The 18,585-nt window shown below is 38.5% G+C and overlaps 1 protein-coding gene across 4 annotated transcripts in view; it reads right to left on the reverse strand.

Annotated features, from left to right (window-relative positions):
• Nucleotides 1-18,585, reverse strand: part of SEMA3D (semaphorin 3D) — a 144,251-nt gene that overhangs the window by 26,174 nt on the left and 99,492 nt on the right. For all 4 annotated transcript variants that reach the window (XM_054067677.1, XM_054067693.1, XM_054067684.1 and 1 more), the window contains exons 9-11: nt 12,413-12,527; nt 11,932-12,001; nt 10,459-10,603 (exon numbers count right to left, since the gene is read on the reverse strand). In XM_054067677.1, coding sequence (XP_053923652.1) covers nt 10,459-10,603; nt 11,932-12,001; nt 12,413-12,527 — 330 coding nt within the window. The remainder of the gene's footprint in view (nt 1-10,458; nt 10,604-11,931; nt 12,002-12,412; nt 12,528-18,585) is intronic.

The raw sequence follows: 18,585 nt of genomic DNA on the forward strand, positions 1-18,585 counted from the left end.
CTTCTCTTCTGAATCTGGGGGCATCTAGATGCATTAATGGGGCACTACAAATCCTGGAAAATAAGATGAACTGGAAACACTACTCCAGTTGGTGACATAATTTTCAAATAAAAACAATTGATTGCTTCTTTTCTAGCACTATTTTTAACTAAGTAATCCTTGTGTTTCCTGCCAGGTGGAGCCATAACACAGTTTGTGAAGAAAGAAATGTGATTAAATAATGCCATTGTAGTTCGCCAGGAGAAAGTTAAGATTTGTGGTGAAGTTGCTCTACAATCCTCCTTCACGGATAATTTTGGCACAGACAACTTTAATTTGCATTCCCAAATCTTCAGTTTTAGGTGTGTTTTATCTATGTTGCCTGTTAAGGGCTTGTGTTTACAATTTTGTTCCACAGCATAAGGTTTGGCATTACCCAAAACATTAGCATTAGGAACAACAAACACAACACTGAGATCTGAGTACATCCCTCATCCATTGCTGGCAAACTCCATTCTCATGGCTACATAATATCAGTCACCAGCAGTGAATCCACCTCCATAGGCTCAGGACCACCCTGTACCCTTTTCTCCCTGGGGTTCCAGTGCTCATTCTCTGCCTGGGCTGAGGGATGCACACAGCTAAAAAAGGAATGTAGCCTATGCCCAGTATGTGCAGGGTTTGTGTACACATGTCTAAGGATGAATTTTTTATGCAGTAAATACAGCTAATACAATCCAGAATTATTCACATATACTTCTACATGCATATGTACCTGTATAATATCTTAAACGCAAAGACAACAGTAACTAGTTAAACAAAAAATTCTGACTGAGGATAGCATTCTCAAACGTATCAAAGATTACCCATGTATTCAGAAACTAAGCAGGCCAGTGAAGCACAGACCAGCTGACGTCCAACATCTACATCTATGGCCACACCTGAAATGCCTGCTGGGGACAGTTTCTGGTCTACCTTAGGTCCTAAGCACTGCCACAGCACAGTACCAGTTGGAGTATGCCTAAACCATAGCAAAAGCTGTACTACAATTAAACAGTACAGTGACTACGAGTCTGCACTTGAATACGACCTCTGGTTTTACTTAGGAGAAATGTAGCCTGAGTGATTTAAAAGACTACAATCTATTACAAGTCCTTGCTTAGACAGATTTTTATGGCTGTCTAAAGATTAGATTTTGTGCCACTACCAACTCGCTTAGCATTATTTCAACCCATAAGAGTTAAACCTCTGCATCCTCACCTTTATAAAAGCTCTGAAATTGTTTATTTAAAAAGGGCTTAGGTTCCTGAATCACCTAATAGATTTTGAAAATTTCTCCATGGACCGTAAATTTGTGCCAATTTGAACTAATACATATTCCATCACATATTTAGTCAATTTGTTTCAATATACAATTTAATGTATGGCTGTGAAACAACTGACAAGAAACAGAGATGGGTTTGCATTGTTGGCTTGTGATAACTGTTCGAAGTACATCCCCTGAAAATAATGTTTAATACATGTAAAAAAGAAGAGGGAAGTCTTATTGAAAAAACCAGTTCAACTGGAAACATATATTAAATTAAATTATCCCTATGGGTTCTATACTAGCATTTCTATAAGAACTTGGTTTTCCATGCTCTGTTTTCTGCTGTGCTTTCACTAATTAAATTCTTCACAAGGTTTCACCCTTGAGGTGGGCTATAGTCAGCTTGGCTTCTAACGACAACAATATCAGTTAAATAATTTCACAAAGAGATATCTGCTTTTGTACTATATAGCAAAAGAGACTACAGAAAGGCTGTGACCAAAACAAGGCATTTTACATTTTAGACTATGGCATAAAAAAATAAAGTGAACCATAATAGAGGAAAAATGATTCAGACAGCATTATAACTACACAGAAACCAAATCATGTGTGCACATGCAACATGAGTAGTACTTCAGGAATTAATATTCCTCCTTATCTTTACAACAACCAAAGTCTGAATCTTTGCCACTTATACTAGAATAGGACCTCAAATACCCTACTGATTTCAAAAGCATGTTTGTCTCTGAAGGGGCTGTTTGTTGGAATCAATAAATAGAAACACGTTTGCCTTAATTGCCTTTGGATTAAAATTTTCATCAATTTAGTCTATACAAGATGGGAAACAAATTCACTTCTTCACTTCCCCAAACATGCAATAACTCTCTTTCCCCTTGCTGTGTACTGGAGGGTGATTTTCCCTTGTATGCACATTTTCTGTGGTTCATGTCTCACTTGTTACTCTGAGTTACAGTTCACATATTCCTGAAATTTGCTGGTTGCTCAAATCCAGAAGTTCATTTCTATGTGAAATACAGGAATAGCCCCATGGGTCTTAGAGATATCCTAGATTTTTGCCAAAAATGCACCAACAGGGGAAGATGAGAGCAGTGGCATCACTTACGAAAATCTACTAAGATTAAATGTCTACCAATATGGAACTATGAAGCTGTTACGGTAATCCCAAAGCCTACCATACGTGACACAGGGAAATACCTGCCAGCTTGCACAGTTAATTTAAGTGAAACAAGGACTAAGGATCTGACAAAGATCTGCTTGAGTCAACGATGACTTTTCCAATTATATCAGTGGACTTTGGATCCCATCCTAAGACAGCATGACCACCAAGAACAGCTGGGCAGGTGTGACCCTGTTATGCTTGGCCAAGGGAGCTATTTCCAGAAGCATCACTCACTGTTGTATGACGGATGGAACAGAGGAACGAAAAACTCATTTTGGCCACCCGTTGGCAAAGTCCTCAGGCAGCTGTTTAAAGCTGTGTCCACCCATCGCTGCAGAACAATTCCTGTTGGCTTGTGTTTCCTCTCACAGCAATCAATAGGATGTATGATGGTAAAGGCTGCATCACCAAGCAGATGAGTGAAGCAGCCTTTCACCTCTAAAAATGTGAGTTCACATCCTGTTGCACGTCCCGTGATAACGATATCGGTGTTCTCTGCCCAGTTCACATTTATTCCCATCACCAACACCAGATGCTGTCTTAGATATGTGACATGGCCCACTGGAGACAAGAAGAGATTTGCATTTATGTCAAATGTCACAGGAGTAGGTTAGCAGGGTTGTTTCATATGGACTATAAGAGAATCTGGTTCAATACAATTTCTTTTAACATCATAATTGCGCTCTCTCAGGATCTGTTGCTTTTGCAACTGGGCAGGATTCAACTGGACAGAGATTCTTATCTTGACTGCGTATGAACAGCACAGAGGAGGAGCCTATTTTCTTTCCTTCTGACAGACAAGCCTAAACAAAGAGCTCAGATTTGATGCTTTTCTTCTAGATAGCTCACATCAAGAAAAACTAATCACATTAAATTAGTAAAATTAGTACTGCTAGATAAGAATCCTGCAAGAAACTTATTCACCATATAGTTTATTCTTCTGAGGTTACTTAGGCCTTCACTGATGTGAATGACAACTTGATAAGAATTCACATGCTAATAAATGAAAAGCAAGGAAAACAAAAAAAAAAAAGTCCAACAGAAATATAGATGGAAGTGTTAAAGGCATCTCTAGTCAACTGCTGTATAGACTCCGTGGCACAAAACTTTCCAAGAATCAATTCAATAGTTACTTAAAGCTTTTCCAGTGCCTTCTGTGTGATCTCAGTTTGATAACAGTTACCCCGAACTAAGTCTTGATCCCAGATGGTCTACAAAGATGTCTTCTATTCCCTCATCTTTTATTTGTATACAAATGTGATCAGGAGGTGGTAAATTAAGGCTAATCTTTCTCAAATAAAAGTGAATACACGTTAACTTAGCAACATTGCACACATGTAAGCTTTTGGGTTTTGTTTGTTTTTTTTTTTTCTTTTGCTTGTTTTAAGCTTAGCAGAGTGCTGGATGTGTAGATCTCACACAATACTGACACATACAGTGTGACTGTGTTAACATTATGTGGGAACCCTGGCCAAGATTTTCAAAAGCTGGTGCCAGAAGTTAGGCTCCTAAACAAACCACCAGTTTGCCAAAATGCACAGTGCTTGACACCATCCAGTGAAGTCAGTAAGAGCTGCGGGATCTAACACCTACTAAAACTGTGACAATTATTTGGGAAACTAACTATAAGTTATATAAAAAAATAATCTTTTTCATTTAATGATGCATCTTAAGTTCAGCAGTGCTGCTGTCTAATGACAATTTTAAACCAGAATGCTGTTCCCTGTGAGCTTCAAAAGAGTTCCTATTTCAAGTGTACTGAAAATCCGAGTTTAAAAGAGATTTGTCACATTGAGCTGCTTAACAATGAGAATCAAACACCCATAGAATAAATACACAACAGAGACTTGATAATATTTAGTGCACTAAGCATCTACGTGGTGGATTTTCAAAGTCCAGGCTAGGGATTTTTATGCATTTCACAAGAGAACTAAGGGCCACACCAGCAAGTCACTCTCTTGGGAGCTTCTGAAGTAGCCAGTGTGAAACATTAAGGAGTAAATTGTTTCTTAAATCTCTCCCATATCCAGTCATTTGATGTCTCAGTCTGGGCTTCCTTCCTAGGGAAGATGTCCCTCCATTCCAGGCGCATGGACCAGAGCCATGCTGGGAGCTCCTCATTCCTTCCTGTTCATACTGTTTCACTTTTCATAGAATAATTACCTCTCAGCTTATCCAAAAGTAGTAAGAAAGTTGCTCAGGTGTTAACCAGGGAGGGAGAAGATCTCATTTTCTCTGAAAAGCTCTCTATGTCATGTTAAGTGCAGTAGGAACTGGAGCAACAGACCCATCCTCAGAGGGAATGAATGAATTAACCCCATGGTCCTTACCAAGCTCTCAGTGAATAAATATTTAACTAGCAAGGAGATATGGTCTAGCAGTCAGCATTCTCCAAAGAATGTAAAGTCTTCCGAGTTCTAAATAATTTCCCCTATCTCTGATCCACCCAGCAAAAAGCAGAGAAACAAAAGAAGCAAGCACCTTCACCTAGTCAATTCTCGGTTAAATGAGGACCTCTCTCACACCCAACACATTGAACTTTAGTGCAGATTTTATAGAGAAATGCAAAGTCTGAGTCCTGAGGGGATAAGATGTAACAGTGAGGACTGGCATGAGCTTCCAAGACAGCCAGAAGTGCTTTAGAAAATGGGATATATATAGATTTATGATCTTCTGTGGATTAAAAGACAGCTGAGGGATGATTCAGGGCTTCAATACTTATGTGCCACTGAAGATTTAACCATAAGCCATTCTGAAGGCAAAACTTGGGTTCCTGAGTGGCCTAAATACCATGTTCCTGCTTCTCTGTAGTCTGATCGGAGCTGCACAATTCATTTTGCATTTCAACATGCCTACTAAAAGCCTTAGTTTTTCTCTACAGGATGGATGGGCTGTGCCAGAAGGACTAGACACTCAGGGAGACTTTCACGCTAACTTTGCAGCTATTCAGATCAAGCCTGGAAAAGGGCAGGGAAAAGGGGAAGGAGCCAGGTTCTGCAGGAAACAAACAAGCAGTGTAAAATTTCAAATGGAAACAATATCCCTCCACCCCTACCACACAAAGCACAAATGAAATAAACAAAGAAATCTCTACAAATAAATTGAAGTACCCATTTTTTTTAAAGATAGAGTTTGCATCCCACTGGATGCATGAAATTTGTTTCACCGTGTTCCAGTGTTTGTCTTGAGCACTTTGTATTGCTTTTCCATTTAGCACACCTGTGCCCTTGATAGAAAAGGCTGAGATAAGAGAGCACTGATCTGAGGGTAACTGGGCCAGCTGGGTGAGTGAACTTGACTTTGCAGGTGGCACTTTGCAATTCTCTGCTGACCTCTGCCTGCAGGAAAGGTGGCTGAAGTGTTTCAAAAGGCTGCTGCGAACTGAGAGGTGAATCACGTTAGGGAAAACGTTTTGGGAAGTAAGATGAGGTGGAGGAGGCTTTCTCAGGAAAATAAACCCATAAAGTGAAACATTTCACTTAATTAAGCAGCCCCATTTACAGAGGGGAGATCAAAGGAGAGAGGAATTGGAGAAGCAAAGAATGCAGTCTATCCAATAAAAGACCAGGTAGAAGAGGAAGATAAGTCTAAAAATAACAAGGGAAACCTGTGCAACCCCCAATGTTTTATTAACACACTTATTAAAGCAGCAAAACTAACCAGATGGGAGGACAGGGGGAGGCTTTTTGGCAGACAGTATTTCTCTGTGGCTTAGCCAAGTCCCAGTGGGATGGACACCACATCTCGATCAACCTGTGCCCTGGATTAGCAGAAGAAATAAAAGAAGAGTTTTACTGAAGAGCGGGAGAAAAGCAATATATTGAGAAAAAAATGAAAAAGATCACAGGAGAATCTGAAGACTCATAAGGAAACTTGTGAAAAAAAATACACGAAGAATTCAAGAGCTCAGGGCCATATTCAGATCTGGAGTGAGAAAAAAGAGACAAAACTCTTCAAATGGACAAAAGCAACATGCTGGGCTGATTCTTTTTGTAGCTAAGAAATTAATTAGAGTTCAGGAATCTCATTTTGGTGACTTAGAGCTTTGCTTTGAAACTCTGGCAAATCGATTAGCCAAAAATCCAGATCCATCAAAAATATTTGGTGTTGTCTCAGATAGCTGTTAAGAGCCCTGTGTTCTGCAGTAGATCAGACTGTGTCAATCTGCATCTTTAAACAGTGACAATCCTCTAAAAATCTGACCTCAATGACATTTACTCATCATTAGTGAAATGAGGATGACTCCTTTTATATCCCATCAGAATTTCCAAACAGGCACTGGACACCGCTCTGATCCTGCAATGGTTACAGCTAAGTAAATAGGCTAGAAATGTTTTTTTTTTCCTCCTAACTCACTGAAAATCTTGTTCAAATGCCTTCTGTGATTACTTGTGAGGGTGTTATGAAAAACTGTTTCAAAACACAGAACACACTCTAAAGAAAATCCCTGATGACTTCTTTATCAATGGATAATTTCCTGGGTGAAATTCTAAGAGACAGGAAGAAAACTGGACTTGTTATGTGTGGACAGCTGCAGCTATCTAAGTCCAATTTTTAAACAGCTAAAGAAGATAGATCAAAAGCTCTCTTCACTTTTCATATCACCCTCTGTGGCAGGGCTGCCTGCTGCATGTTATTTCTATATCTTTTTTTTTTTTTTTTTTCAGTTTACAAATTGAAATAGATTTGAAGCCTTGCCTCTATTTAATTTCCATTATTTTCATTTGTTCTTTAATACCGCTGAGAGAAGTTAAAGAGCTGTATGTTTTGCAGTGCCAGTGGTGTGGAGCATGCTGGAGATCCCCAATCCCCCTCTTCAGGGGTCTTTCAACAACGCCAGAGGGCAGGCAGCCCACACCACAGCACCAGCACTCCAGCCAGGCAGGGGTTCCTGGTGCCTGCATGCTGCTAAGCATTGTCGAGGCATGATATCATGCTCATGTTAAGAGTTTATCTCCGACACAAATTGCCACAGGAAGCATTTTGTCAAAATTTCAATATCAAAGTGGTCACAGCCTCTATACTGAACAGCTTTATTTACTTAGGAGATAAAGGCAGCTGAGCAGAAAGTTAAATTAGGGTAAGCACTCTCCTGCTTCTGTATAAATGCTGAGAGGAAGTCAGTGCCTCTCTCAAAGCCAAACATCAAAGGAAATACTTTTCCTAGTAGAGCCATTTTTAGACTTCTCCAGTAACTTAAAATAGAAGAAATATAAAATCAGGTCAGTGCAGGCTATTGCTAATCGTAAGTAACAATTAGAATCACAGAATCACCAGGTTGGAAAGGACCCACTGGATCACGAGTCCAACCATTCCTAACACTCCCTTAAACCATCTCCCTAAGCACTTCATCCACCCGTTCCTTAAACACCTCCAGGGAAGGTGACTCGACCACCTCCCTGGGCAGCCTGTTCCAGTACCCAATGACTCTTTCTGTGAAGAATTTTTTACTGATATCCAGCCTGAACCTCCCCTGGCGGAGCTTCAGGCCATTCCCCCTTGTCCTGTCCTCAGTCACTTGGGAGAAGAGGCCAGCTCCCTCCTCTCCACAACCTCCTTTCAGGTAGTTGTAGCGAGTAATAAGGCGTCCCCTCAGCCTCCTCTTCTCCAGGCTAAACAACCCCAGCTCACTCAGCTGCTCCTCATAAGACTTGTTCTCCAGCCCCCTCACCAGCTTCGTTGCTCTTCTCTGGACACGCTCCAGAGCCTCAACATCCTTCTTGTGGTGAGGGGCCTTTTTGTAACTTAAAAAGGGAGAGTATCCCCCTTTGGCTTTGTTCTGAGCATTCCTAAACTACCTCGTAGCCAGCAAGAAATGATGAAATTAATCATTAAGAAAGAGCATTTCAGCATTCACACTACAGTGTTCTACACGGATGTCGCATGCTGCTTCTTTTCCTTTCTTTTGAGCACTGCACTGCTTTTTCAGATCCCAGGCTAAATTTGTTCATATTCAGAGGTCTGGCGTAGCCCATTATAAGGTGAGAGCATGGCATGAATCTACTTATTAGGATACGCTATGTTAAACTACTGAACCCAAAGTATGTCACAGTCCAGTTCACTAAGAGAAAAGATAAATAACTATGTGGCAATAAATATACCTTATCTACATAGCAAATATTACAGATACCTTTGTTCTGAGAGTTTTCTTCAGTAAAATCCACGTCCACTCTCAATCCTTGGTCAGACAAATTCCTACACAAATCCACTGAGGATAGAGGTCCTAAGGATTTTTATGAGATCATTCTCTCATAGTTATCGTGTACTTAAAGGAAGCAGTTGGAGAGTTAAAGGGCAGCTTATAGAACATGTCTGTTTATCTCTAAACTTTCCAACGTTTAAAATACTTGTGAGCATGGATATTCAAATCAGCGATAAAGATCAGCATTGACATGCTTCAGCATGACATGTTTCCTTGTGAATACCAGCTCAGCCATGTGATGGCTAATACACTCAAAAATGCAATGAGCTTATGAGCCATCTATCTGTTTAGAGTGTTCATCCTTATGGGGCATTCTGAGTGTTTCAAGAGAGTTATTTTAATCTCTTTAGATGCCATGGGACCAGCTATTGTTCTCACTGGCACCATTTTTGTACTTAAAACTGAATTCATCTGCAAGTCTCAACCCGTAATGGAGTTACACATGCTTTTAGAAAAAAAAAAAAGAAAAATTAAATGTAATCTGCTTTTCTGGGGTCACTATGTATCTGCATGAGAGAGAGAGATACGTAAGCCTGCAGTGACTAAACTGTCCAAATTAGGAGCGCATTTGCTCCAGCAGCACAGATCCTAGGCAGGCCATATCAGTCCCTGGAGCTGCATAGTCTCTATAGAGAGCATTGCCCTCTGTGACTCCCTAGCAGTTGAGAGGAGGGAACCAGAGCTCAGGGCCTGACACGCTGAAGCCTGGGACCACTAAGTGCAGCAATAGGCACGGCCTTGGACCATGCAACTGGGTCTAAAACAAAGAAAAAAGGAAATATTGGAAAAGAAGTGCTAAGTAATGTGGCTTGAAAAAAGATTACACCCATGCTGATGTCAGTGAAACAGTGCAGAAACACCTATGTGGCTTCTGGGCAAGGTACCAGCAGCGGTCCAACCTCAGTCGCTCAGTGGTTGGCTGGATTTGTGCAGCTGCCTAGTACAAGTTCACCAAATACCAAACCAAGATAGTGTAAAGCTATCCTGAATAATATCTGTCTTATTCTCAAATCATTGCTCTTTTACAGTCTATGTACAAAGAGTTGCTCAAATTTGTAATGACTTTTTAGAAGTAGACGCATTTATTGGGAATACCTTTTCTTCCTTATCTGCAATGTAGGTCCATGCTTTTCCAAATTTAATACCAAGACAGAATTGGGGGATAATTCTTTAAATACTCAATCAAAATTTTCCTCTTCGTTTTGGCTTGATTGTTACATCTGAAGTCTAAGAGTTTGGGATTTAAAGGTGTTCCCTGGTACTGAACTTTTTTTCTTATAACTTTGTTTCATGATCTAAAATCTCCAGCAAATAACTCCTGACTTTACTTCAAAACACAACAAACACAATGTGCACAAATAAGCATAACAGAATCAATGACCATATGTCAAGGAACAGGATTTTAACAGACACAAAGGTAACAGAAACAGAAGACTTCAAATGAAATAAGTCATCATAACTTAATTCTCCATAAAGAAATGCTTTTGGCTTTTTATGAAGCGTTGATGCCTTAGAAGTGATCCAAACAGATAGAAACACATTTGTACAGTAGGAGACCACAATATGAAAGACAAAAAAGTGGACACTGTTATCTCAGAGACATGGAAAAATGTACCTTTTTATATGTAAAGAGTACATACAAGTCTGAGCTGTCTACAGAAGGGAAGGGGGTGACAGGGTAATTTGAAACATCCTGAGTGGAAAATATAAATTATTGGTCTGGTGAGGGGTGTGAAGTGCAATTGCTTTTGAGTAAAAATAGAAGCATGTAATTAAGAAGACACTTACTGTACCAGGTCTGGGATACGGGATGCGACCTTCATATTGTACCCAACGATGATCCACACTCTCCTTGTGAGCATAAGGACCGTTGAAAACAGCTCTGATATCTGCCATGCTGTAAACACAAACTGCAGAGCCCTTGAAGACAGAGCTGAAAAAGATGATGGATTGATATGCATTAATGTAAACACACCTCATCAATGCAGGCCTCATCCAGTAAATCAACTATTTCCACAGACTAATGGGGTTTGGATCAATTCTACACCTGAGAGCTGATGCAAGTGGTGCCATATAACAGACAACTTAAACAGGTCTGATAGCTATAGATATTTAATGTCGCTGTCATTACAGTTAAAGCTTTGCTTAGTTGAAACCTGGACTTTAGCGTTTGAGACCACTTAATAGACTGTCATTTCTTCCAGTGGCTGACAACTATCATTTATTAACTATTTTGGTTAGAATTTTCTGCAAGTAAAGGACATTCCTTTACATTGTGTTCACATCTGGAAGTCTATATATACTGATATTACAGGAGATAGGCCTGAGAATTACTAGTTGCATAGGACAGATAATAAAAAGAAATTGAAATAAACATTTATTTCTTTTTTTCTATGTCTTTTTCCTTTTTTTTTTTTTTACATATTTTTATAAGAAGAAACAACAACCACAAACAGTCCAGCTTTCCAAAGAACACCATGCCAGGTTGTTGAGCGGCATGTGCTTTATTACTTCATATGCCATTTGATTCATTGTACAACATTTCATTTAATTTTAAATATTTTATATAGTTATATATTCTATGGACCCACTGTGGTGGCTGCTTCTGAGTTAAGGAGTGCCTTGGCAATTCTTCATTGTACTCATACTGTTCAGCATTTGACTAGTCATTATTTACACTTAATTCAAAGGTTCTGGAGTCAAAGGAAAGGATTGTTGGTTTTCTTTTTGACAGCTATGTAGAACACCTCAGTATTGAAGCTGACAGGTTCATTAATTAATCTATCCCCTTGAGATAAACATGGGTTATTCTTCCAATTAGTCCTGTCTACAGAACATACTGAAATATCACTTTAGATAACAGTGGGGCTTGATCCTAAGAAATAGCTGATATCAAATTGACGCTTACAGAAATAATGCTTCACAACAATGATTTGTCTTAAATAGTAACTATTGATTGCTCAGTAAATATGACTGTAATCTGCAAATTCAGCTAGGCATGATTGAAATAAACTAGCAAACTTTTGATTGTTAAGTTTTCATTATTTTTTACCAAGCACACAGTGGTTTAGGGACATAATTTATATTTCCATTTCTGAAAATACTGTCCTTAGTGACTACAGCCCAAACACTACAGGTGTTATTCAAGCAGTTTCTCCCTGGTCTTCGGAATAAGGAACAAGTAATAGAAGGGTTTAATAAAAGGCCTGAGTAAGATCTTCAGCATTTGTTTCCAGAAGCAAACGTGATTCTAACACATACCTTGTTGTAGTGAAAACTCCATATACCAGCGGGTTTCTCTCATCTCTTGTAGAAAGTAAGAATATATCTTCTGTAATAGGAAAAATAATTTTTGGTTTTTTTTTTTAAATTAAACATTAATTGAATATTTCTGTGTTTACCATTGATAGTTTGGAGACTTGTAAATATGTAACAAACCTTTATATTTGTCTGAATTTTAATTTCTGCCAAGTGAATTTCTGCTGATATTCTGAAGTTTGCCTATTTGCAAGTAACTGTTTTCTATACAGAATTAGATTTTCACTTTCCAGCTTTTGGAGTGAAAGACAAGAACTTCATATTTCTGATTAGACTAATTCCAGTTATAATCATGGGCTTCTCATAAAAGAGATATTACCAGCACTGGAGCAAAAACAGAACAAAACATAGTGTTTCCACAAACAATAACAATCCCCAAGCAACACTGACGTCAAAATAGACTGTTAAAGATAAATGAACTTACGCAGCTCATCAAAATGTGTGTCTGCTCCTTCAGGACCAGGTATTGAACACACAAGCCTGGCTTTCAGAAAAGTAGTCCACTTGTTTATTAGGCTCCTTTGACCTCCCATATCATTCTATTAAAAATAAAATTAAAAGACATAAATATTAAAAAAATAAGTAGAGTTTTAACATGACATCTGATGGTAGCACAATATTAACCATATTTTTTCAGTATGATTCCATGGCTTGATCTTACCACAAAAATGAAAACAAAATCTTTCTTTTTATGGAGGGTGGGTTGGTAGTTTTTTTCCCTAAAAATATTTCATAGGTAGCTCCAATAATCACTTCTCAGCTCAGAGAGTGGGCAACTCAAATTTCCTTATTATATCCAAATCTGTTTGCAAAGTTCTCTCACCAGTTCTACAGCTGAAATGCTTTGAAAACATATCTATATCATGTGATTCCTTGTTCTTTGTGATGCTAATTTTTGCAGTCAGTTGTTCTTTAAGAATTCATTACAGATGCTGATGCAGAACACTGTGGGTAGATTTCTCAAAAAAAAATAAAAACTTTGTTCATCAGCACCTCTTGCAATGTAAATACTGTGCTGTTTGTTTTGTGTACATAGTACAGACTGTTATATATTCCAGGAAAAAACAGTCGTATGATTTTAATAATCATTGTTACGGAAATATCAGAATATCCTCCACAAAATGGATGTTTTGGTTTGCTTTTATTTTACTAAGGGTTTCCAAGATATAAGCATACTTGCCCAAGTTTCCTTTGGAGTCTCTGGAAAAAAAAAAAAATCTATAAAGGTTCACTTGAAATTTGAATTATCCTTTTGAAGGATGTCCTTCTATTGACTTGGACCAAGTGGTGTGGGGAGAGAGTGGATCTTGGAAGAAAATTTTAAGAAGCTGGAACTTAGAGCTTGTGTAGGCTTTTACTTCCTTCCATCAAGTACATGAAAAATCTAATAAATTAGATTTATCTGTCCCCTTTGGCCCCAAATAACAGACATATTTAGGTTCTGCAATGCTATTCCAACATGAACCAAGAATTTAAACACTTAAGAGAAATGTTACCATCAGCAATAGCCTCCCAGTTGTAGGCTCTGAATTATGCCATGAAGGTCCCCACTTCTGTTTCTTTCCATTTATAAACTCTGAAGCCTAGGGGATCTGTGCTGTAAATTGAAGCAGCACAAATTTGAACATAAATGGATTCCTTAGGAGAAATCACTTTTTTTTTGTTAATTGCCTTTGCAACTCTGAAGGTATAGAACCAGTTAGCAGAAAACACCAGGTGGTGGAAATTACATGATATTTTCATAGACTGTATTTCATCCTTCAGGGCTGTATCATAAATATTACAGGCATTCAGAAAGATGGTTTTAAGTGCTGAAATTCACTTCACAAGGAATAACACTTCTGTCATAAAGCACTCTAATAGTTTTCCCTTTTCATGTACTTGCTACTTTTAAATAGGTTAGCTCAGCTGTAAATGATTCCTGTTAATCTATTGCCTTTGGAACTCTTGATCTTACAAGAATTGCTTCCTTCTCTCCTGGTTTCCTGAGGTCCTGCCAAGCCTGAAGCTTTGCATATAGCCAACAGTTTTATTATAAAGGCGTCAAAACTAGCAGCCTGAAGCCAATAGGAAAATGAAGCTCTGCATGTGTGTGTTCTGTTCAAAGGCACGGCAGATAAACTTTGTGGTGTAATTAAAACCAAACAATTACAAAGATGCAACAAAGAATCTCAAAAAGCAACAAGTGCTAAGCTTTTCCTTCCTCTGGCAATTCAAATTACCTAAACAATTCTCATCCCACTTCCACTTTGATTTCTCATGGATGCACTGAGGCAGCACAGGAGATGAGATGTCTCTAACTGCCTGGCTAGGATCACAAAGTGGGGAGGAAGGAAGATGTGATGGAGCTGGAATGGAAAAATCACCCTTCTCCAGCTCCTGCTCCTGTCATCACAGGCAGTCAGCTTCCGCAAAAAAGTGGGAAAATATGTACCTATGCTTTACCGACCTTAAGTAATTTTCACAAATGTTTGTTTTAAATGTATCAGTAGTACCACTGAGTTCCTAAAGAGCAGTATGAATCAAATACTGTGCTGAAAGGAAGCAAAATTAGCAAGTCCTATGTGTTTAAATTATAAGATTCCACTGGATTTAAGACGTATCCATATTTCTTCACTCTCAAGCCAGGACACGATGTTAATGTTGTTACTTGAATTTAGGAGTCATTAGAATAGAATAGGTGTGTCTTACATGTCCAAAAGTTCCGAATAACACTGTACAGCTTATAAAAGACCAAGGGGAATTCAATGACCAGCCAGTACTCCGTGATTTACCAAGTCCTTCTGAAGTCAGAGACCAACAAATTTATGGTGCAGAAATAGAGAGGCTGAGAAGACCTTTTACTGATTTAGACAGTTGCACATACAATATGCTGACGTGTCTTCAAAATGCTTCCCACTGTCATGGCTGGATGAAACAAAATAATACATTTCATTAGGAGGATGGTTTTATTTATGCTTTTGGTGAGTTGTTTGTTTGTTTTTAATTAGCAGCTATATAATAGTCTTCAATTCTTTATGTCATCTCTGAATAACATACTGTCATTGTTTTCCTAATATGTTCCCAGGATTCACTTACTGAGAAAGTGTAGGAATTGACAAAGGCCATGGTTGATTTTACCTACAGGTAACACTAGCTCAGCTCGGGCCAATGAGGTTCAAAGACTATTAATAGTACAGGCATATCTTTGTTCCTAGACTAAGCTGTCTTATTAAACTAGGAAATCTCATTTTTTTTAAAGAACGTGCACCACTTCCTTCCTAATACTGTTTTTTAGTCCATATTAGGTCAGTCTTTGACACACCATATGGCTTCAGGTGCTGAAGAACATGTGATTATTCTGCTTTCCTTCAGATCATGTTGGCATGAACTCATTAGCTTTGCATCACATCTGCCTACTCAGTTACAGATTCCTTGGACCATCATAGTTCATGATTATTGGCCTCTGAGAGGCTAGACAAAGGACATAGTGGCCCAAAATCTTCTTAAGACTGGGATGCTACAGCAAGAAGACAGTCTCTTCTGTGGAAAAAGATTATTTAATAATATCAGTCTGCATTAAATCACTGTTGTGCTCAAATGCCGTGAGTTGGATGAAGAATATGACATTAATATAATAAGATGTACAGGCTGGGTAGTCTGTGGATTAGAAAAAATGGATGGAAGAGACGAAATCACCAAAGCAAAGGCCAGTCAGCGGGTAGGTGAGCAGAAATAAGGAAATAAGTTACAGAATCCTAAGACCACTACTGGACTGATTTACACCAAGCAAGGACTTGCCTCAACCATGCTGGAAGTGTCTGTTAAACTGGATATCCTGAAATTATTTCAGACCAGAGATAATGGTACTGAAGACAAAGAATGCTAAATATTTGAGGGAGATGAGAGTAGAAGACAATATAAATTTAAGTGCTGAGAAAAGGGGAAGCAGAACGGACAAGACTTTAATTCCAAAAATACGGCTAATCTGCTTATAACAGATGAGCAGCCATGAGCATCTGAAATCTTATCTCCCAAAACATCCCTTCTAAGCACACTGGATTAGCAGTGTTGACTATAAACTTTGTTACAGTACAGATGAAGGCACTTTGGACTGCATATTTCTTTTTGAATATAAATAAAGGTTTAATTAGTACTTACTGCTTTGCAGTCTCACAAGCTGCAACATATACCAATACTTCCACCTGAAATACCCTAATTTTAACAGAATGCAATGCCTGTAAAATATTGGTTACCTGTGTTTGCCTGAGTTAGACATTTAGATAATTGCCAATTAGAAGATAGACAGTTCAATCTGTTGAGAGAATATTACCAAAAAATATCACAAAGATTTAAAGACAGAAATTATCTAGATAATTTGGGGAAGGGATACAATATGATTTTAATAAATCAGACTTTTATTCTACAACAATCCTAAAATTTCAGCCATTTTCAGTGAGATGGTTCTAAAAAATAATTTGTTGAAATGAGAAATAGTATTTCCAGCAAACTAAATGAAGAATTCAAACATCAGGCATACAACATCAAGAAGCGCTGGTAAGTGTATGGCTTTCTGAAACCAGGAAGAATGTTGTTTAAATGCCACAACGTAAAATTTTTGGAGCAAATTAAGGTCATATCATATGCTTTTCTTGAGAGACTTCCATGGAAATCTCAGTTTTCTGATCTGCAGTTTATGTACAACTGAGAAAAACAACAGTTTTTTCAAACTCTCTATGTAAAGATAAGTTTATAAAGAAAATAAAAAACAATCAGAAAAAGTATTGCTCTATTAACATGTGACTTAAAAATCAACTTATATTAAAGACCTTCTGTTGTATGTATTTTCTATCCTATTGTACTGTTACTTTATAAATGTAGCTTCATTAAAATGCGTAGATGTTAGTCTTGGAATCTAGTAGGCAGGAAAACAGATGGCAACAAAGCTAGAGAACATCTGCATCTTTGGGCTTTTAAATCTCTTACTTGTTGGTAAGTAACAGTGACAAATTGAACATTAGAACAAAAAGTGCAGTTTTCTGAAAATCAATCAACATCACAGATGTCAAACACTGTGATTCATAAAACTTTAAAGACAGTAATTATCCTGAACAGCCTCTTAAATGAAAAAAGAAAAAAAAAAAAAAAAGACAATGAGTGGAATTTCTGGAAGCAGGTTATTAATTAGAGCCAGTGGCAAGATGTGCAGAAGGACCATCCAAAGTGAATTCTTGGCCTGATAAAAGGAAATAGGGAGAAGAGAGGGGAAAAAAATGCTGAAACTGAAAAACGCCCTGCAGGCCTTCTCTTGTGTGAAGGCCAGCTATGTTACAAAGCCACCAGAAACAAATGACACCCACTGTAGCAAAGCCTTACATTACAGAAAAAAACCAACAACCCCTTCTAGCAGACTTTATAAAGTAAGACATGAAGTGTGACTTGAGAGAGTATAAAAAGTACACTTGCAATATAAAAAAAGAGAAAGGAGACACATGCAATTTTAGATCTGTGACTGCTTGGCTATAGATAACTTGAGTGAACTTGGGAACGTCAGTTCACCTCTGTGCCTGCAGTCCCCATCTGACAGTGAGAGAGGTGATTGTTTAGTAATTCTGCTGTTTCTAAGATTACAGAACCTTTCACAGGGAAATCTTCTCATTACAGGATTGCATATTGCTTCGTACGTGACTGCATCAACACTTCTGAGCACTGAGGATATAGCTAGCATCTAATACTTCTGCTGCTTGAAATAGCTGATCCAAAGATGAGGATTTGAGTGGGATTCAGCCTCACGTAGCACATGCTTACTCACAGTGACATCTCCATAAAGTCCAGCCTGGAAGAAAGATGCAATTCTTCATCCAGACTATGGACTGTGCCTTGCAAGGTCTCTACCACTGAAGCAGCATTTGCACATTATTAGACAACAGAATTAAACACGTACAGACCCCTGACAGGAACTGCACATATTTGCACACCATCTGAACAAGAAAGCCTGTAATAAACTCAGCCCTCCTGATTTCCAGGATGAGGCATGTGCCTGGTATCTTTACAGTGCTCCTCAGACCATGCCAGTCTGCATGCCCTTTATCTCCTCCAAAACTACAATTGATAGTTCCTCTAGATTTATGTGGCTTGGACATTAAGCTTTTCCCTGTTTTCTTTACATGTTGGCAGAAAATCCTTCTATGATCAGTTTTTAATATCTTTCTTGAGAGCCTGATGCCATCACAGCTTGAGGTAGAAAACTCACAGACTACAGATGTGCAAGACTCCAAACTGCTGGCTTAGTTCCTGGGACTTGCCAATACCGAACACCTTTCTGAAAACACTGCCTATCACAGTCCAGAACCCAACGTACAGCTTGTCCTAGATCCCTGCCTGTTTTCCCTGTCCTGAGACAGAGCCATTGTGTAGGGCATTAAGATTAAAGGGTCCTCATAACTACTAACCTATTGTAGTTTAATCTCAGCTAGCAACTAAGTACCACACAGCCGCTCTCTCGCTCCCTCCAGGTGGGATGAGGGAGAGAATCAGAAGGGGAAAAGTGAGAAAACTTGTGAGCTGAGAAAAGGCAGTTTGATAAGTGAAGAAAAACTCGTGCAGAGAAACAAAGCA

This window comes from Cuculus canorus, chromosome 1 (genome assembly GCF_017976375.1).
Source record: "Cuculus canorus isolate bCucCan1 chromosome 1, bCucCan1.pri, whole genome shotgun sequence".
NCBI classification, from domain to species: Eukaryota; Metazoa; Chordata; class Aves; order Cuculiformes; family Cuculidae; genus Cuculus; species Cuculus canorus.